The sequence below is a fragment of the Puntigrus tetrazona genome, chromosome 2, assembly GCF_018831695.1.
Source record: "Puntigrus tetrazona isolate hp1 chromosome 2, ASM1883169v1, whole genome shotgun sequence".
NCBI lineage: Eukaryota > Metazoa > Chordata > Actinopteri > Cypriniformes > Cyprinidae > Puntigrus > Puntigrus tetrazona.
Genome location: NC_056700.1, coordinates 13704207 through 13726242, shown reverse-complemented (window position 1 = coordinate 13726242; position 22036 = coordinate 13704207). Strand labels below are relative to the sequence as shown.

The 22036-nt window shown below is 42.9% G+C and overlaps 1 protein-coding gene across 1 annotated transcript in view; it reads left to right on the top strand.

Moving 5' to 3' along the window:
• The first annotated feature begins 9963 nt into the window (after positions 1-9963).
• Positions 9964-22036, top strand: part of LOC122327014 (paralemmin-2-like) — a 150098-nt gene continuing 138025 nt past the window's right edge. Inside the window, exon 1 of the mRNA XM_043222219.1 lies at positions 9964-10005. Coding sequence (XP_043078154.1) covers positions 9964-10005 — 42 coding nt within the window. The remainder of the gene's footprint in view (positions 10006-22036) is intronic.

Genomic DNA, 22036 nt, shown 5'->3' with positions numbered 1-22036 from the left:
ACCCTGGAAGAAATTTTGAAGTGATCAAACCTAATCCAGACATTCCGGCGCTTCACAGACTAACCCCATAACAGTTTAACACATTACTGGGCATGATTTTTATTCAGTAAAAGCCTTGGCTCGACAGACTCACCCCATTACTATAACATATTATGGGCATGACTTTTAGGGTTACAGACTAACCCATAAGGCTAACACCACTGGGCACCATTTTTTTATTCAGTAAAAGAATTTTGGCCCACAAACTCACCCCATTACTATAACACTATTATGGGCATGATCTTGGCTGGTTTAAGTGTGACTTCTCGGAGGCTAATCCACTCGACCATGGTAACCCTGGAAAAATATTTTTAAAGAATTCAAAACCTACATCCAGACATCCAGCCTCACAGATTAACCCTATAACAGCAACACATTACTGGGCATGATTTTATTCAGTAAAGGCCTGGGCCCACAAACTCACCCATTACTATAACACTTTTATGGGCATGATCTTTGCTGGGTTAAGTGTGTGACTTCTCGTAGGCTTTCCCACTCAACCATGGTAACCCTAGAACAAATATTTGAGTGTTCAAAACCTACGTCCAGATATCCAGACTCACAGACTAAACCCATAACAGTAACACATTACTGGGCATGATTTTATTCAGTAAACGCCTTGGCCCACAGACTCACCCCAACACTATTATGGGCATGATCTTGGCAGGGTTAAGCGTGACTTCTCGTAGGCTTTCCCACTCAACCACGGTAACCCTGGAAGAATTTTTTAAGCATTCAATACCTAAGTACAGACATCCAGGCGCTTCATCCAGGCGAGATTGCCCGGTTTAAGTGCGACTTCTCGGACGCTAATCCACTCGACTATAATAACCCTGGAAGAAATTTTGAAGTGATCTAAACCTTAATCCAGACATCCAGACTCACAGACTAAACCCACAACAGTAACACATTACTGGGCAAGATTTTATTCAGTAAAAGCCTTGGCCCACAGACTCACCCCATTACTATAACACTATTATGGGCATGATCTTGGCAGGGTTAAGCGTGACTTCTCGTAGGCTTTCCCACTCGACCACGGTAACCCTGGAAGAATTTTTTAAGCATTCAATACCTAAGTACAGACATCCAGGCGCTTCATCCAGGTGATATTGCCCAGTTTAAGTGCGACTTCTCGGACGCTAATCCACTCGACTATGGTAACCCTGGAAGAAATATTGAAGTGATCTAAACCTTAATCCAGACATCCAGGCTCACAGACTAACCCCATAACAATAACACATTACTGGGCATGATTTTTTTATTCAGTAAAGGCCTGGGCCCAAAGACTCACCCCATTACTCTAACACTATTATGGACATGATCTTGGCCGTGTTAAGTGTGGCTTCTTGTAGGCTTTCTTACTCGACCATGGTAACCCTGGAAGAAACTTTTAAGCGTTCAAAACCTACGTCCAGACATCCGGGCACACAGACTAACCCCATAACAGCAACACATTACTGGGCATGATTTTATTCAGTAAAGGCCTGGGACCACAGACTCACCCCATTACCATAAAACTTTTATAGGAATGATCTTGGCCGGGTGAAGTGTGACTTCTCGTAGGCTTTCCCACTCGACCATGGTAACCCTCAAAGAAAGTTTTAACATTTCAAAAACTAAGTCCATATATCCAGGCTCAAGACTAACCCCATAAAAGCAAGACATTTCTGGGCATGATTTTATTCACTAAAGGCCCAGGATTACAGTTTTCTTTAAGGCCTGGGCCCACAGACTCACTCCATTACTATAACACTTTTATGGGCATGACCTTGGCCGGGTTAAGTGCGACTTCTCGGATACTTTCCCATTTGACCATGGTAACCCTGGAGGAAATTTTTAAGTCCACACATCCAAGCGCTTCATCCAGGCGATATTTGCGGGTTAGTGAGTCTTCTCTCGTACACTTTCCCACTCGACCATGGTAACCCTGTAGGAAATTTTTAAGCGTTTAAAACCTAAATTCAGACGATATTGGCCGAGTTACGTGCGACTTCTTGAATGACTTTTTCACTCAATACCCACCACCCTGAATGAAATTCTTAAGCATTCAAAACCTAACCCCAGACATCCAGGCGCTTCATCTAGGTTATATTGACCAGGTTAAATTCGACTTCTCGGACGCTTTTCCACTCGACCATGGTAACCCTGAAAGAAATTTTTAAGCGTTTAAAACCTACGTCCAGACATCCAGGCGTTATTGGCCGGGTAAAGTGCGAATTCTCGGACGCTTTTCCAATCTACTATGGTAACTCTGGCGGAAATTTTTAAGCGTTCAAAACCTAAGTACAGACATCCAGGCGCTTCATCTAGCTGATCTTGGCCGGGTTAAGTTCGACTTTTTGGACGCTTTTCCACTCGACCATGGAAGCTATGGAGGAAATTTTTAAGCGTTCAAAATCTAAGTCCAGACATCCAGGCGCTTCATCCAGCCAATCTTGGCTGTGATAGGTGCTCATTCTTGGACGTTTTCCCACTCTAACACCGCCACCCTGGAGAAAATTTTTAAACGTTTCAAACCTAAGTCCAGACTTCATTCGTTAACTTCAGGCCAGGTGTGTGTGCCCGATGAAACCACCTATATCCCAGCAAGCTAACAGTTGTTTGTTGACTCACTAGTATGTTTATCAGTATCAGTGTGTGTGAGGCCCGAGAGCTACAGATCTCCATCCTGTAGATGGAGGAGAACACAACCTTCTCATGTTGAACCCAACTAAAACCGTTTCCTGTTCTGTTCTCATTGTACAGTATGTGCCGTGTTTCAGTGTCTGAGTCTCTTAACTTGTGATGTGTCTGCTTCTCTTTGTAGGACACGTAGTGTTCATGTCTTCAAAAGCTTCTTGGTTAGCCACATGCCCCTTGTGATTTCGCAGATGAAGGGATTTCCAGACAATGGTCACCTGTCCAGAGAAGAGAGGCGTTTCATCTCCTGTCCAGAACCGTGCACACATGATCACTGAAGAGGAAGTGGAAAGTCAACCAATCAAAATGAGCTTCACTGTAAATAAATGAACCTAATGGAGTACTACTAAAGCTGATTTAGATGAATCATTGATAGTTCATGTTGTTTTAGCATCTCAGAAATATCCACCTTGATTTTTTTCTCGTTTATTTTTTAAACATAGGAATAACTTTCATATGTTAGCTTCATATTTTACATGTTAGCTCAGTTTGAATAAAATCATGCTTGATTTAAATCATCCGTCATCCTTGGCCCCATGTTTTCACTCTATAATATGAAGGTCAAATGATTACGAATGATTTAAGAACAAATGAATATAAAAAAAACTGAAAGACAGCACAAGTATATGTTTGATCTCTTGAAGAAGCACGCACACGCACACACACACACACACACACACACACACACACACACACACACACACATGTATACACTCTCACTCACACACACACACACAGGTTGCTACAACGTACATTTTTATTTTATGTATGTTTGTATAAATGGTAAATAAACTGTTTAATAAGAATAATATTAGTAGAATTTTTTCCAGGGTTAAAAAACACATGGTTGACTCTTTATAAAGGGTCACATGATTGATACAGTACATCCTCAAAACGACATTCAATCAAAAATGGGTGACCCTGATTAACTTAATCCTGATTAATTATACAGTTGTGGCCAAATGTTTTGAGAATGACACAAATATTAGTTTTCACAAAGTTTGCTGCTAAACTGCTTTTAGATCTTTGTTGCAGTTGTTTCTGTGATGTACTGAAGTGTAATTACAAGCACTTCATACGTTTCAAAGGCTTTTATCAACAATTACATAGCAAATAATGACTCTTTGCATAAATGCCGTGTTGGCCCTTCTTTTTCAGGACCTCTGCAATTCGACTGAGCATGCTCTCAATCAACTTCTGGGCCAAATCCTGACTGATAGCAACCCATTCTTTCATAATCACTTCTTGGAGTTTGTCATAAGTAGTGGGTTTTGTTTGTCCACCCGCCTCTTGAGGATTGACCACAAGTTCTCAATGGGATTAAGATCTGGGGAGTTTCCAGGCCATGGACCCAAAATTTCAACGTTTTGGTCCCCGAGCCACTTAGTTATCACTTTTGCCTTATTGGCACGGTGCTCCATCGTGCTGAAAAATGCATTGTTCTTCACCCAACTGTTGTTGGATTGTTGGAAGAAGTTGCTGTTGGAGGGTGTTTTGGTACCGTTCTTTATTCATGGCTGTATTTTTGGGCAAAATTGTGAGTGAGCCCACTCCCTTGGATGAGAAGCAACCTCTCACATGAATGGTCTCAGGATGCTTTACTGTTGGCATGACACAGGACTGATGGTAGCGCTCACCTTTTCTTCTCCAGACAAGCCTTTTTCTAGATGCCCCAAACAATCGGAAAGGGGCTTCATCGGAGAATATGACTTTGCCCCAGTCCTCAGCAGTCCATTCACCATACTTTTTGCAAAAGATCAGTCTGTCCCTGATGTTTTTTTGGAGAGAAGTGACTTCTTTGCTGTCCTTCTTGACACCAGGCCATCTTCCAAAAGTCTTAACCTCACTGTGCGTGTAGATGCGCTCACACCTGCCTGCTGCCATTCCTGAGAAAGCTCTGCACTGGTGGCACTCCGATCCTGCAGCTGAATCCTCTTTAGGAGACGATCCTGGCGCTTGCTGGACTTTCTTGGACGCCCTGAAGCCTTCTTAATAAGAATTTAACATCTTTCCTTGAAGTTCTTGATGAGTCTATAAATTGTTGATTTAGGTGCAATCTTAGTAGCCACAATATCCTTGCCTGTGAAGCCATTTTTATGCAACGCAATGATGGCTGCACGCGTTACCATGGTTAACAATGGAAGAACGATGATTTCAAGCATCACCCTCCTTTTAACATGTCAAGTCCGTCATTCTAACCCAATCAGCCTGACATAATGATCTCCAGCCTTGTGCTCGTCAACATTCTCACCGGAGTTAACAAGACGTTTACTGAAATGATCTCAGCAGGTCGTTTAATGACAGCAATGAAATGCAGTGGAAAGTTTTTTTCAGGTTTAAGTTCATTTTCATGGCAAAGAAGGACTATGCAATCCATCTGATCACTCTTCATAACATTCTGGAGTATATGCAAATTGCTATTACAAAAACTTAAGCAGCAACTTTTCCAATTTCCAATATTTATGTCATTCTCAAAACCTTTGACCACAACTGTACATATACTGTTGATACACATTTCTTTCATAAACTCCAATTTTCTATTAATACACAATTCCAAACCTTTCCAAAACAATCTTGAGTAAATGAGAAAAGAAAGATGCTAAATAGTTTTCTTTTGTTTACCAAAGTTGACAGCTATACGAAATGTTAAGCTTAAATATTTCCAAATGTAATAAATTCTATAAAGTAGTTTGTAAGACACTTCCTTCATTTTGATACAACATTTATTTGGCAGTATTCATTCTTTAACACAAGAGATATAACCAAATAAAGAAGAGCAAAGGACACAGAACAAAGAGCATTTGTTCAAATCGTATTAATTAATATATTGTTGTCTTAAAACAAATACAGTTTTTCAAATGTGCACACTTTTGGAAAAAATGCTAATTCTCCTGGTTTCACAGGTGATTGGATTTTCTGAGGAAATCCTGTATACGACAACAATTACCCATTGAAATGAACTAATTTACTTGCATCTTACTAAAAGAATACCTCCTTTGAGCCAAAGATAAATTAAAGATCTGTTTTTAAATAATATGCCCTTGTTATTTCATATGAAATAGTTGTGAGGTGAAAAATGGTGAAAAGGTCTTGTCTGTGAAAACGGGCCAATTTAGCAGGAATTTTGTCAACAGAAAAATTATGTTCCAATAAAAAATCTATGCTTCCAAGAAAATTAAATATATCATTAGGGAAGGCATTCCGAGGATTTTAATAAGAAATTATGAATAAAATAAATAAAACTAATGAATCACTGTATCAAATGCTTGATATTTTCAGTAATATCTTATATTTTTTTCTTTAAACATTCATTTTCAAGCAGGTTTACTCACAGGTTTGATGACGCACCGAAGATACTGAAAGCTGATTGGCCTCCTGACAGTGATCGGTTAAATACGCGGGAAAATAGCGCGTTCAGTTTAGTCAGAGATCATAGTAACTTCTCTGATTTATATAGTAATTTATACATTTATTAATAAATCTCGCTATATAATAATGAAAAGTGCATAAGATTCAACGCTTCCGATAAAAGCGTACGCTCGCGCTGTTGTACTCACGCACGCGACGTCACGCGCACCATGTACGTGAACTATAGTTTCTATGGCGGCGACGCGTGTTATGACGTGAATTCTATACATAAACACTCAAACCCATCGATATCTGTTTGTTGAGAGACGAGGCGATTTCAGAGACTTTCGGAGATTATTTCCTGACACTGTGATTTTCGACGCAGTTCAGAGCGAGAGGAGACTTTTATTTTAAGAGATCGGAGGATATTTCCTTTGAGTACAGTTTGAAGGAAGTTTTTTTATTTTCTTCTTATTTCTCTTCTTATTTCTTTCTCTTTATTTCTCTCATTCTTTTCTCTTTCTTTCTTTCTTTCTTTCTTTCTTTCTTCAACTAATTAATTTTTTTAATTTATTTACTGTATTTCGTGGAGTTTGGAGAGATTGTCAACCGCTCTTATGAGTGAAAGACAAGGTGAGCGTTTTGTTTGTTATTGCTATGTTATGGTATGATGTTGTACAATGTTTGACTGAATTAATGTGAAGATATGCCTTTGATTTTCTATTCAAGAGCAAATAGAAGTAAAAGCAATTGGTGCTTGGTTATGATAAAGGTTGCTAATAGAGGCTGTAAGTGTCTGATGTGTGAAATATTGCAGCCTCGGGCCGCTCCAGATCCAGGAGTGCTGCTGTCTCTCAGGCGGCTGCTCAGGAGGTTGGGAGAAGCGGCTCTGGTGACGACACTCAGGAACCGCTGACCAACCCAAACCTGCCTCTGAGCCAAGAGCTGCCTGGGTACATCGCTCCTCTGCCGCCAGAGTTGGCCGTTTCTGTGTCCGTGTCTCACGGGAAGAGGAAGCGGCAGAGCGGCAGCCAGGAGGATGAGGGTCCGTCCCCTCATACAGAAGAGCTGCAAACGCTCCCGCAGAGGTCAGAGTGCACTGAGATTAAACACCTCACCACTCACTAAACGAGTCGTCACTGAAGACGTTACAGTAAGGTCCCATTTAAAGAGGTTTCTTGTGATCTTGTGTGTTGCAGAAGCGTATGTCAAGGGCCCATTGCTGGGGCGAGGTGGATTCGGCTCGGTGTATGCTGGGACCCGCAGGTCTGACGGACTGCCAGTAAGACTTCCTCTCACCTCCCTCGTTAGAAATGTTGCCGTCAGTGAACGTGGTCTGTGATAATTAGTCAGCGTGGTCTTCATCTGTCTACAGGTTGCCATCAAGCACGTCTGTAAAAGAGGAACACCGAGACTGAGAGTCGTGAGTTCAGAGTGAATCTGTTGCTCTGCTTGCTCTGATTGAGCGCTGGATATAACGCAGCGTTCATCCTGCAGGAAGGTCAGGATCAGCTGCCGCTGGAGGTGGCGTTGATGAGTCTGGTCAATTCGGCTCCTGCCTGCCCCAACATCCTGCAGCTGCTGGAGTGGTTAGACTTTCCCAGATGCTACACCTTGATCCTGGAGCGTCCCGTTCCTTGCCAAGATCTGGACACTTTCTGCAAGCAGAACGGACGCCTGGAGGAGAGTCTGGCCAAGAAAGTGCTGCTGCAGCTGGTCACGGCACTGAAACACTGCGAGAGCCGCAGAGTCCTGCACCGGGACGTCAAACCGGAGAACCTGCTGATCTCCACAGAGTCACACGACATCAAGCTGCTGGACTTCGACTGTGGAGATCTGCTGAAAGACTCGGCCTACAGACACTTTGCAGGTGGGTTTGATCTCACTGCGGTGATCTGTGTTTGTTTGTGGAGCCTCTTCAGGTGACGTCTGGGGTCTTGTTGTGTCTCTCAGGCACTCTTCAGTACGCCCCTCCTGAGTGGTTTCGGCGGCAGCGCTATCACGCAGGACCGGCTACGGTTTGGTCGGTCGGGGTGACGCTCTACAACATCTTGTGCGGCTGTTTCCCCTTCAGAGGCACGTTGAGGGTCACCTCCAGAAGCAGACTGCGCTTCCCTAGAGAGCTGTCCACAGGCAAGAGACAGAGGTCACGTTCAGATCCAGGTGAAGCGTGTGCTTCTGTCTTCCTGAACACTGTGCCGTCAGCTGATTGGCTGGTGTCTCAGTGCATCAGCGTCAGACCGGCCCACTTTAGAGGACATTGAGCGCCACCCCTAGTTACACTGAGCAGGTGGCCAGAGACACACATTTATCTGACTCACAGCAGTCACGGCTGGATTGTCTCGTTAGGATCAGACTAGATTAATGCTTCTGATTGTTTGTATAGGGTGAGCAGGAGTGACACAGGAAGTGCAGGGAACGGCTTCCTGGTCGCCTCCAGAAAGAGCAGAGGATCATGGGCTGATGGTGAAGGGTTCGGATCCTCTGCTCCAGTCGGTGAAGATCTCTGTGTGGATGCTGCAGGAGTCTGAACACACAGCAGCAGCTGAAACCACCCACAGATCAATATGTGTAGCTTCACCACAATAAAGTGTAAATATGTATATAACAGGAGTTGTACATCTCGCTGTATCACAGTAGTATTACTTTTTTTGTAATCAGGACAGGAAAAAGGACCAAAAATAAGAAAGAAATCAGAAGAAAAATCTCTTAGTGATTTTAATTAATAGAAGGGGATGCATAGAATGTAAATTGCAAAAACAAATATATAAATAAAGCCATTTTTATGCTTAAAGGAAAAAAAAATAATGGTGACCCAAAACCATTGTTCCATACTTTTTTCAAAATATCCTCCTTTGTGTTCGGGAGAACAAAGAAATTCATACAAGTTTGGAACTACTTGAGGATGAGTAAATGATAACAAAATCTTACTTGTTGGGTAAAATTCCTTTAAACAGTAATATTTTCGTTTGCCTTACCGTGGTGCTTTAACTGTGGCAGTGGGGCTGCACAACATCTGTGCAAATTATCTAGGTAAAGAAATTAACCAAATAAATAGAAATAAACAAACTAAAATATTTAGTTGAATACGTCCTGCAACTGGTTTTGCACATACAGTAGAATACAAATTGCCTAGAAAGACATATTTTAACAGTTATTTATATTATTTAACAGAAATTACTTGATTTATAGTTTGGATTCATAACAACATAAATTAGTCTTTTCAGGCTCACTGATTCAAAGAAAACTAATTTTCTGGTTGACCAGAAGCTGAATACAAAGTATTTATTCATTAAATAATAATCAGTGAACCATATTCCTTTTAACATACTGTAGGCCCCTGACCACCAAATTGGTGTGATTAGCTCAGGTTGTCCACTCAGGAAATACAGCAGGCAGGTTTAGGTGGAACAGAACTCAAATTTCTTTATTTTGTAACAGGGTGAGGGAGAGGGGTTGGGCGAAACTATAACTAAAAGCGGTTCTTTCTTTGCGGGCTGGTCTCCTGGCAGCCCATCAATTTCCCTGAGGGGAATGCAGAAGAAAAGGGAGTTAGTGGAAGGTGTCCAGGCTACTCACGGCCACACTGCACTTCTGTGGTTCAGGGGTTCCAGCCTTCAGCCTTCAGCCTTCAGCCTTCAGCCTTCAGCCTTCAGCCTTCAGCCTTCAGCCTTCAGCCTTCAGCCTTCAGCCTTCAGCCTTCAGCCTTCAGCCTTCAGCCTTCAGCCTTCAGCCTTCAGCCTTCAGCCTTCAGCCTTCAGCCTTCAGCCTTCAGCCTTCAGCCTCTGCTCGTCTGCCCTCGTCTTCCCTTACTGAGGCTTCTCCATCCTCTTATGTGGTGGTTCCTGATCGCCCCCCAATAGCCTGCAGCTGAGGCTCCCTATTAGCGAAGCAAGGATGAACACCTGTGTTGGAGCTATCCTTGGTCCTGATTACCTGGTGACCCCATTCTTGTGGGGTTCTCCATGGTGCTGAAAGTGCTCAGGCTGCCTTGTGGGGGACCATTACTCTTCCGGGCCACCACAATACCTACAAACATTGAGTTAGACAACATTTGACAGTCCACTTTAGGCATTCCACGATCAGTAAGCAACTTTTCAGCTACATGTCATTAGAGTTTTAGTAAACTGTCTGTTTAATAACCTCTTATTAGTTAATAGATGGCAAGTATTAAGGTATTAAACATATTCTTAATAAAAACAGAGAAATATATGCTATTAATAGCTGTAAAATTAGCCCATTTTGTTTCAATATAGGATTGCGGAAATGAGTACAACCTAGATTTAATTCAACAAGGTGTGATATTTTAGTACTTAATATGTCCTCCATAACTCTATGTATACAGTGTACTGCTCTGACGCTTCTTGGCACTGAATGTAAAATTTTATTACAAACTGTTACATCTGTCCTGTTTAACTCCTTCTTAAACGACCTGGTCTTTAATGGGGAGAGTTTCTGGTTTGGGGAGAGTTGAGGTTTTGTATTATATCACACAGTGGTTGATAAAGCCTAACTCTCTCACACCTTCAGCTCTCATACGTCCCTACAGAAGAGCTTTACTACCCTGAAGTTCACTGTGGAAACCAGACACTTCTCACTGTATGCCTCCTCTTGTGACACCAGAACATTTTAGATGCTGTCAGATCTGAAATGATTAACTTGGTCTCATGAGACTAGAGCATGGATATCCCAGAAGCCCTCACTTACTTAAGCCAAGGGTCTTGGAAAAGGAGTTTATTGTGCTTTGGCCGCAGTGGATAGTTTGGGTGCAGACAAACAACCATGCATGGTGCATGGTAAGCTAGTCACTCTTTCAGCGTTTACTGGCTCTGAAACGCTTTCTTACAAATGATTATTTCGGGGCTTTTTACAAGTCCATTGTTTTTAATTTTTGCAAATGTTGCAGTATTTTTACATTGAAAACAAGAATTTGGTATTCCTCTTGCATTATATTGTCCTCTTATAAGTTAAAAATAAATACCCTGGCAGTGTTCACTGTTCCAACAAAAACTACAAAAAAATTAAAACCCGACGTTAACTTCAGGCCAGGTGTGTGTGCTTGATGAAACCACCTATATCCCAGCAAGCTAACAGTTGTTTGCTGACTCACTAGTATGTTTATCAGTATCAGTGTGTGTGAGGCCCGAGAGCTACAGATCTCCATCCTGTAGATGGAGGAGAACACAACCTTCTCATGTTGAACCCAACATAAACCGTTTCCTGTTCTGTTCTCATTGTACAGTATGTGCCGTGTTTCAGTGTCTGAGTCTCTTAACTTGTGATGTGTCTGCTTCTCTTTGTAGGACTCGTAGTGTTCATGTCTTCAGAAGCTTCTTGGTGAGCCACATGCCCCTCGTGATCTCGCTGATGAAGGGATTTCCAGACAATGGTCACCTGTCCAGAGAAGAGAGGCGTTTCATCTCCTGTCCAGAACCGTGCACACATGATCACTGAAGAGGAAGTGGAAAGTCAACCAATCAAAATGAGCTTCACTGTAAATAAATGAACCTAATGGAGTACTACTAAAGCTGATTTAGATGAATCATTGATAGTTCATGCTGTTTTAGCATCTCAGAAATATCCACCTTGATTTTTTCTCATTTATTTTTTAAACATAGGAATAACTTTCACACGTTAGCTTCATATTTTACATGTTAGCTCAGTTTGAATAAAATCATGCTTGATTTAAATCATCCGTCATCCTTGGCCCCATGTTTTCACTCTATAATATAAAGGTCAAATGATTACGAATGATTTAAGAACAAATGAATATAAAAAAACTGAAAGACGACACAAGTATATGTTTGATATCTTGAAGCAGCACGCACACACACACACACACACACACTCACAGGTTGCTACAACGTACATTTTTATTTTATGTATGTTTGTAAAAATGGTAAATAAACTGTTTAATAAGAATAATATTAGTAGAATTTTTTTTCCAGGGTTAAAAAACACATGGTTGACTCCTTATACAGGGTCACATGATTGATTCAGTACATCCTCAAAACGACATTCAATCAAAAATGGGTGACCCTGATGAACTTAATCCTGATTAATTATACAGTTGTGGCCAAAAGTTTTGAAAATGACACAATTATTAGTTTTTACAAAGTTTGCTGCTAAACTGCTTTTAGATCTTTGTTTCAGTTGTTTCTGTGATGTACTGAAGTGTAATTACAAGCACTTCATACATTTCAAAGGCTTTTATCGACAATTACATGACATTTATGCAAAGAGTCATTATTTGCTGTGTTGGCCCTTCTATTTCAGGACCTCTGCAATTCGACTGAGCATGCTCTCAATCAACTTCTGGGCCAAATCCTGACTGATAGCAACCCATTCTTTCATAATCACTTCTTGGAGTTTGTCATAAGTAGTGGGTTTTTGTTTGTCCACCCGCCTCTTGAGGATTGACCACAAGTTCTCAATGGGATTAAGATCTGGGGAGTTTCCAGGCCATGGACCCAAAATTTCAACGTTTTGGTCCCCGAGCCACTTAGTTATCACTTTTGCTTTATTGGCACGGTGCTCCATCGTGCTGAAAAATGCATTGTTCTTCACCAAACTGTTGTTGGATTGTTGGAAGAAGTTGCTGTTGGAGGGTGTTTTGGTACCGTTCTTTATTCATGGCTGTATTTTTGGGCAAAATTGTAAGAGAGCCCACTCCCTTGGATGAGAAGCAACCTCTCACATGAATGGTCTCAGGATGCTTTACTGTTGGCATGACACAGGACTGATGGTAGCGCTCACCTTTTCTTCTCCGGACAAGCCTTTTTCCAGATGCCCCAAACAATCGGAAAGGGGCTTCATCGGAGAATATGACTTTGCCCCAGTCCCCCAGCAGTCCATTCACCATACTTTTTGCAAAAGATCAGTCTGTACCTGATGTTTTTTTGGCGAGAAGTGGCTTCTTTGCTGTCCTTCTTGACACCAGGCCATCTTCCAAAAGTCTTGGCTTCACTGTGCGTGTAGATACACTCACACCTGCCTGCTGCCATTCCTGAGAAAGCTCTGCACTGGTGGCACTCCGATCCTGCAGCTGAATCCTCTTTAGGAGACGATCCTGGCGCTTGCTGGACTTTCTTGGACGCCCTGAAGCCTTCTTAATAAGAATGGAACCTCTTTCCTTGAAGTTCTTGATGAGTCTATATATTGTGGATTTAGGTGTAATCTTAGTAGCCACAATATCCTTGCCTGTGAAGCCATTTTTATGCAAGCATCACCCTCCTTTTAACATGTCAAGTCCGTCATTCTAACCCAATCAGCCTGACATAATGATCTCCAGCCTTGTGCTCGTCAACATTCTCACCTGAGTTAACAAGACGTTTACTGAAATGATCTCAGCAGGTCGTTTAATGATAGCAATGAAATGCAGTGGAAAGTTTTTTTCAGGTTTAAGTTCATTTTCATGGCAAAGAAGGACTATGCAATCCATCTGATCACTCTTCATAACATTCTGGAGTATATGCAAATTGCTATTACAAAAACTTAAGCAGCAACTTTTCCAATTTCCAATATTTATGTCATTCTCAAAACCTTTGGCCACAACTGTACATATACTGTTGATACACATTTCTTTCATAAACTCCAATTTTCTATTAATACACAATTCCAAACCTTTCCAAAACAATCTTGAGTAAATGAGAAAAGAAAGATGCTAAATAGTTTTCTTTTGTTTACCAAAGTTGACAGCTATACGAAATGTTAAGCTTAAATATTTCCAAATGTAATTAATTCTATAAAGTAGTTTGTAAGACACTTCCTTCATTTTGATAAAACATTTATTTGGCAGTATTCATTCTTTAACACAAGAGATACAACCAAATAAAGAAGAGCAAAGGACACAGAACAAAGAGCATTTGTTAAAATCGCATTAATTAATATATTGTTGTCTTAAAACAAATACAGTGTGACTTCTCTGAGGCTTTACCACTCGACCATGGTAACCCTGGAAGAAATTTTTAAGCGTTCAAAATCTAAGTCCAGACATCCAGGTGCTTCTTCCAGCCGATAATAGTCGGTTTAAGTGTGACTTCTCGGACACTTTACCTCTCGACCATGACAACCCTGAAAAAATTTCCAAACAAAAAGTCCAACCCTCCAAGCTCTTCATCCAGCCGATCTTAGCCAGGATAGGTGCTTTTCCACTCGACCCTGGTAACCCTGAAAGAAATCTTTAAGCATTCAAAACTTAAATCCAGACATCCAGGCGCTTCATCTAGCCGATCGATGCCGGGGTTAAATGCAACTTTTCAGATGCTTTTCCACTTGACCCTGGTAACCCTGGAAGAAATTTTTAAGCGTTCAAAACCTAAGTCCAGACATCCGGGCTCACAGACTAACCCCATAACAGTAACACATTACTGGACTTGATTTTATTCAGTACCTAAGCCCAAACATCCAGGCGCTTCATCCAGCCGAACTTGGCCAGGTTAAGCTCGACTTCTTGGACGGTTTCCCACTCAACCATGGTAAACCTGGAACAAACTTTTTAGCATTCAAAACCCATTCAAAGTCTAGACATCCAGGTGCTTCATCCAGGCGATATTGGCCAGGTTAAGTGCGACTTCTTGGAGACTTTCCCACTCAACCGAGGTAACCCTGGAGGAACTTTTTAAATCCACACATCCAGGCACTTCTTCCAGGCGATTTTGGCTGGGTTAAGTGCGTTTTCTCGGACACTTTCCCACTCGACCATGGCAACCCTGGAGGAAATTATTATCCGCTTAAAACTTAAGTCCAGACATCCAGGCGCTTCATCTAGCCGATCTTGGCTGTGATAAGTGCTACTTCTTGGTGTCTTTCCCACTCGACCATGGTAACCCTGGAGGAAACTTTTAAACGTGTAAGCATCCATGTGCGACTTCTCCGACGACTTTTTCACTCGACACCCACCATCCTGGTAAAATTTTTAAGCGTTCAAAACCTAACACCAGACATCCAGGCGCTTCATCGAGGCGATTTTTTCCGAGTTAAGTTCAACTTCTTAGACGGTTTTTCACTCGACCATGGTAACCCTGGAAGAAATTTGTAAGCGTTTAAAACCTAAGTCCAGACATCCAGGCGCTCCGTCCAGCCGATATTGGCCACGTTAGGAGCAAATTCTGTGACAACCTTTTGACTCGACCCCCGCCACGCTGGATTAAATTTTTAAGCATTCAAAGCCTAAGCCCAGACATCCAGGCACTTCATCCACGCGCATCATCCACGGGATATTGGCCGGGAAAAGTGCGAGATCTCATATACTTTTCCACTCGACCACGGTAACAATGGAAGAAAGGAAACTTGTCAGTGTTCAATACCTACATCCAGGCTCACAGACTAACCCCATAACTGTAACACATCAATGGGCATGATTTCTTTTAGTAATGGCCCAGGAGTACAGTTTTCTTTAAGGCTTGGAGCCACAGACTCCCTCCATTACTACAACATTTTTTTTGGCATGATCTTGGCCGGGTCAAGACTTCTCGGAGGCTTTACCACTCGACCATGGTAACCCTGGAAGAAATTTTTAAGCTTTCAAAACCTAAGTCCAGACATCTAGACGCTTCATCCAGATGATATTGGCCGGATTAAGAGAGACTTTCTCGGACGCTTTACCACTCAAGCCCTGCCGCCCTTGAAGAAATTTTTATACATTCAAAACCTAAATACAGACATGCAGGCGCCTCGTCCAGCCGATCTTGGCCGGGTTAAGTGCGACTTCTCGGACGCTTTACCACTCAACCATGATAACCCTGGAAGAAATTTTTAAGCGTTTTAAACCTAAGCCTAAACATCCAGGCGCTTCATTTAGCCGATCTTGGCCGTGATATGTGCTAATTCTTGGATGCTTTCCCAATCGACCCCCGCCAGCCTGGAAGAAATTTTTAAACGTTCAAAACCTAAGTCCAAATATCCAGGCGCTTCATATAGCTGATCTTGTCCGAGTTAAGTTCGACTTCTTGGACCATTTCCCACTCAACCATGGTAACCCTGGAAGAAATTTTTAGGCGTTCAAAACCTAAATCCAGACATCCAGGCGCTTCATCCAGGTGATATTGGCCTGGTTAAGTGCTATTTCTTGGATGACTTTTTCACTCGATCCCCGCCACCCTGAATGAAATGTTTAAGCATTCAAAACCTAACCCCAGACATCCAGATGCTTCATCTAGCCAATCATGGCCCATCCAGGTGATATTGGCCGGGTTAAGCTCGACTTGTTGGACAGTTTCCCACTCGACCATGGTAACCCTGGAATAAAGTTATAAGCATTCAAAATTTAAGCCCAGACATCCAGGTGCTTCATCCAGGCAATAATGGCCGGGTAAAGTGCGACTTCTCAGACACTTTCCCGCTCGACCATGGTAACCCGGGAGAAATTTTTAAGCATTTAAAACCTAAGTCCAGACATCCAGGCGCTTTATCCAGCGAAATTGGCGAGTTAGGTGCGACTTCTTGGGCGCTTCCCACTTGACCATGGTAAACCTGGATCAAATTTTTAAGCATTCAAAACCTAAATCCAGACATCCAGGCGCTTCATCTAGCCGATCTTGGCCGTGATAGGTGCTACTTCCTAGACTTTTTCCCACTCGACCCCACCACCCCTGGAGGAAATTTTTACGTCTACACATCCAGGCGCTTCATCCAGATGGTTGTGGCGGGTTAAATGAGTCTTCTCAGACACTTTCCCACTCGACCATGGTAACCCTGGAGGAAATTTTTAAGCATTTAAAACCTAAGTCCAGACATCCAGGCACTTCATCCAGCCAAAATTGGCCGAGTTAGGTGCAACTTCTCTCACTTTTTCACTCGACCCCCGCCACCCTGGATGAAATTTTTAAGCGTTCAAAAACTAATCCCAAACATCCAGGTGCTTTATCCAGACGATATTGGCCGGGTTAAGCGCGACTTCTCGAAGGCTTTCCCACTTTACCATGGTAACCCTGGAGGAAATTTTTAAGCGTTTAAAACCTAAGTCCAGACATCCAGGCGCTTCATCCAGGCGATATTGGCCATGATAGGTGTGACTTCTCGGACGACTTTTACACTCGACCCCCGCCACCCTGAATGAAATTTTTAAGCGTTCAAAAACTAATCCCAAACATCCAGGCGCTTCATCCAGCCAATCTTGGCCGAGTTAAGTTCGACTTCTTGGACGGTTTCCCATTTGACCATGATAACCTTGGAAGAACTTTTTATGCATTCAAAACCTATGTCCAGACATCCAGGCACTTCATCTAGGCGATATTAGGCCGGGTTAAGTGCGAAATCTTGGACGCTTTTCCATTTGACAATGGTAACTGTGGAGGAAATTTTTTAACGTTTTAAATCTAAGTCCAGACACCCTGGCTCACAGACTAACCCAACAACAGTAACACATCACTTGGCATGATTTTATTTAGTAAAGGTCCAGGATTACAGTTTTCTTTAAGGCCTGGGCCCACAGACTCACCCCATTATGACAACACTTTTAAGGTCATGATCTTGGCCGGATTAAGTGTGACTTCTTGGAGGCTTTCCCACTTGAACATGGTAAACATGCAGGAAATTTTTAAGTCCACATATCCAGGTGCTTAATCCAGGCGATATTGGCTGGCTTAAGTGCATCTTCTCGGACACTTTCCCACTCAACCATGGTAACCCTGGAGGAAAATTTTATGCGTTCAAAACATAAGTCCAGACATCCAGGCGCTTCATCTAGCTGATCATGGCCGTGATAGGTGCTACTTCTTGGACTCTTTCCCACTCGACCCCTGCCACCCTGGAAGAAATTTTTAAGCGTTTAAAACCTAACCCCAGGCATCCAGGCGATATTGCCCGGGTTAAGTTCAACTTCTCTGACACATTTCCACTCGACCATTGTAACTCTGAAAGAAATTTTTAAGCTTTCAAAACCAAAGTCCAGACATCCAGGCACTTCATCTACTCGATCTTGGCCGTGATAGGTGCTATTTCCTGGACTCTTTCCCACTCGACCCCCACCACCCTGGAGGAAATTTTTAAGCGTTTAAAACCTAACCCCAAACATCACGGCACTTCATCTAGCCCAACTTGGCCGAGTTAAGTTTGACTTCTTGGACACTTTCCCACTCCACCATAGTAACTCTGGATGAAATTTTTAAGCTTTCAAAACCTAACCCCAAACATCCAGGCGCTTCTTCCAGCTGAACTTGGCCGGGTTAAGTTTGACTTCTTGGAGGGTTTCCCAGTCGACCATGGTAAACCTGGAGGAAATTTTTAAGCGTTCAAAACCTATGTCCAGACATCCAGGCGCTTCATAGAGCCGATCGAGGCCAGGATAGGTGCGATTTCTTGGAAGCTTTCCCACTCAACCATGGTAACCCTGGAGGAAATTTTTAAGCGTTTAAAATCTAATTCCAGACATCAAGGCGCTTCATCCAGCCCATATTGGCCGGGTTAAGTGCGACTTCTAGGACGCTTTACCACTCGACCATGATAACCCTGAAACAAATTTTTAATCATGCAAAACCTAACCCCAAACATCCAGGCGCTTCATGCAGGCAATATTGGGCGGGTTAAGTGCGACTTCTCGGACACTTTCCCCACACGACCCCCGCCACCCTGGATGAAATTTTTAAGCATTTAAAACCTAACCCCAAACATCCAGGCGCTTCTTCCAGCCGATCTTGGCGGGATAGATGCAATTTCTCAGACGCTTTCCGACTAAGTCCAGACATCCAGGTGATAATGGCGGGTTAAAGGCGATTTCTCCGATGCTTTCCCACTCGACCATGGTAACCCTGGAACAAATTTTTAAGTGTTCAAAACCTAAATCCAGACATCCAGGCGCTTCATCCAGACGATATTGGCTTGGTTAAGTGTGATTTTCTCGGACGCTTTACCAATCGACCATGGTAATTCTGGAAGATATTTTTAAGCATTCAAAACCTTGGTGCAGACATCCAGGCGCTTCCTCCAGCCGATATTGGCCGAGTTAGGTGCGACTTCTCAGATGCTTTCCCACTCGACCCCAGCCACCCTGAACGAAATTTTTAAGCGTTCAACATCTAAGACCAAACATCCAGGCGCTTCATCCAGCCGATCTTAGCCGGGATATGTGCAATTTCTCTGACCTTTTCCCACTCCACCATGGTAACCCTGGAGGAAATTTTTAAGCGTTGAAAAACTTAAGCCCAAAGATCCAGACGCGTCATTCAGCCGATCTTGGCCGGGTTAAGTGCGACTTCTAGAACACTTTTCCACTCGACCATGATAACCCTGAAAGAAATTTTTAAGCTTTCAAAACCTAAGACCAGACATCCAGGCACTTCATCTAGTCGATCTTAGCCGTGATAGGTGCTATTTACTGGACTCTTTCCCACTCGACCCCACCACCCTGGATTAAATTTTTAAACGTTTAAAACCTAACCCCAAACATCCAGTCACTTCATCTAGCCAAACTTGGCCGAGTAAAGTTCTGACTTCTCGGACACTTTTCCACTCAACCATGGTAACCCTGAAATAATTTTTTAAGCGTTTAAAACTTAACCCCAAACATCCAGGCACTTTATCCAGGCAATATTGGCCGGGTTAAGTGCGACTTCTCAGACACTTTCCAACTCCACCATGGTAACCCTGGAGGAAATTTTTAAGCATTTAAAACTTAAGTCCAGACATCCAGGCACTTCATCTAGCCGATCTTGGCCGTGATAGGTGTTACTTCCTAGAGTTTTTCCCACTCGACCCTCTCCACCCTGGAGGAAATTCGTAAGCGTTTAAAACCTAACCCCAGGCATCCAGGCGCTTCATCCAGGCTATATTGCCCGGGTTAAATTCAACTTCTCTGACACTTTTCCACTCGACCATGGTAACTCTGAAAGAAATTTTTAAGCTTTCAAGACCTAACCCCAAACATCCAGGCGCTTCATCCAGCCGATATTGGCCGAGTTAGGTTCGACTTCTCAGAAGACTTTTTCACTCGACCCCCGACACCCTGGATGAAATTTTTAAGCGTTCAAAACCTAACCCCAAACATCCAGGCGCTTCTTCCAGCTGAACATGGTCGGGTTAAGTTTAACTTCTTGGATGGTTTCCCAGTCGACCATGGTAAACCTGAAGGAAATTTTTAAGCGTTCAAAACCTATGCCCATACATCCAGGCGCTTCATACAGCCGATCGAGACCAGGATAGGTGTGATTTCTCGGAAGCTTTCCCACTCGACCATGGTAACCTTGGAGGAAATTTTTAAGCGTTTAAAATTCAATTCCAGACATCAAGGCGCTTCATCCAGCCCATATTGGCCGGGTTAAGCGTGACTTCTAGGACGCTTTCCCACTCGACCATGGTAACCCTGAAGGAAACTTTTAAGCATTTAAAAACTAAGTCCAGATATCCAGGCGCTTCATTCAGCCAATCTTCGCCTGGTTAATTGCAACTTCTCGGAGGCTTTCCCACTCGACCGTGGTAATCATGGAAGAAATTTGTAAGCGTTTAAATCCTAAGTCCAGACATCCAGGCTCACAGACTAACCCCATAACAGTAACACTTCACTGGGTATGATTTTATTTCGCAATGGCCCAAGATTACGGTTTTCTTTAAGGCCTGGGCCCACAATCTCACCCCATTACTATAACATTTTTATGGGCATGATCTTGGCCGGGTTAATTGCAACTTCTCTGAGGCTTTCCAACTCGACCATGGTAATCGTGGAAAACATTTTTAAGCGTTCAAAACGTTGGTCCAGACATCCATGCGCTTTACCCAGGCTATATTGGCCGGGTTAAGTGCTACTTCTCGGATGCTTTCCCACTCGACCATGGTAACCCTGGAGGAACTTTTTTAAGCCTTCAAAACCTAAGTCCAGATATCCAGGCGCTTCATTCAGCCGATCTTGGCCGGGTTAAGTGCAACTACTCGGAGGCTTTTCCACTCGACCATGTTAAACGTGGAACAAATTTTTAAGTATTCAAAACCTATGTCCAGACATCCAGGTGCTTCATCCAGCCGATATTGGCCGAGTTAGGTGCGATTTCTCAGACGACTTATTCACTCATTCCCTGCCACCCTGAATGAAATTTTAAAGCATTCAAAACCTAACCCCAAACATCCAGGCGCTTCATCCAGCCGAACTTGGCTGGGTTATATTTGACTTCTTGGACACTTTCCCACTCAACCATGGTAAACCTAGAACAATTTTTTAAGCATTCAAAACTTAAGTCCAGACATCCAGGCGCTTCATCCAGGCGATATTGGCCGAGATAGGTGCGACTTCTCAGACGCTTTCCTACTCAACCGTGGTAACCCAGGAGGAAATTTTTACACATTTAATACTTAAGTCCAGACATCAAGGCGCTTCTTCCAGCCGATATTGGTCAAGTTAGGTGCAACTTCTCGGACGACTTTTTCACTCAAAACCCCGCAACCCTGGATGAAATTTTTAAGTGTTCAAAACCTAAGCCCAAACATCCAGACGCTTCATCCAGTCGAACTTAGCCGGGTTAAGTTCGACTTCCTGGACGCTTTCCCACTCATCCATGATAACCCTAGCGGAAACTTTTAAGCGCTCAAAATCTAAGCCCAAACATTCAGGCGTTTCGTCCAGGCGATATTGGCCAGGATAAATAAGCTTTTCCACTTGACCATTGTAACCCTGAAAAAAAAATATTTAAGCGTTCAAAACCTAAGTCCAGACATCCAGACGCTTCATCTAGCCGATCTTGGCTGTGATAGTTGGTACATCTTGGACTCTTTCCCACTCGACCATGGTAACCCTGGAAGAAACCTATTACTATAACACTTTTATGGTCATGATCTTGGCTGGGTTAAGTGTGACTTCTCATAGGCTTTTCCACTCGATCATTGTAACCCTGGAACAAATAACTGAGCGTTCAAAACCTACGTCCAGACATCCAGGCTCACAGACTAATACCATAACAGTTACACATTACTGGGCATGATTTTAATCAGTAAAGGCCTGGGCCCAAAGACTCACCCCATTACTCTAACACTATTATGGGCATTA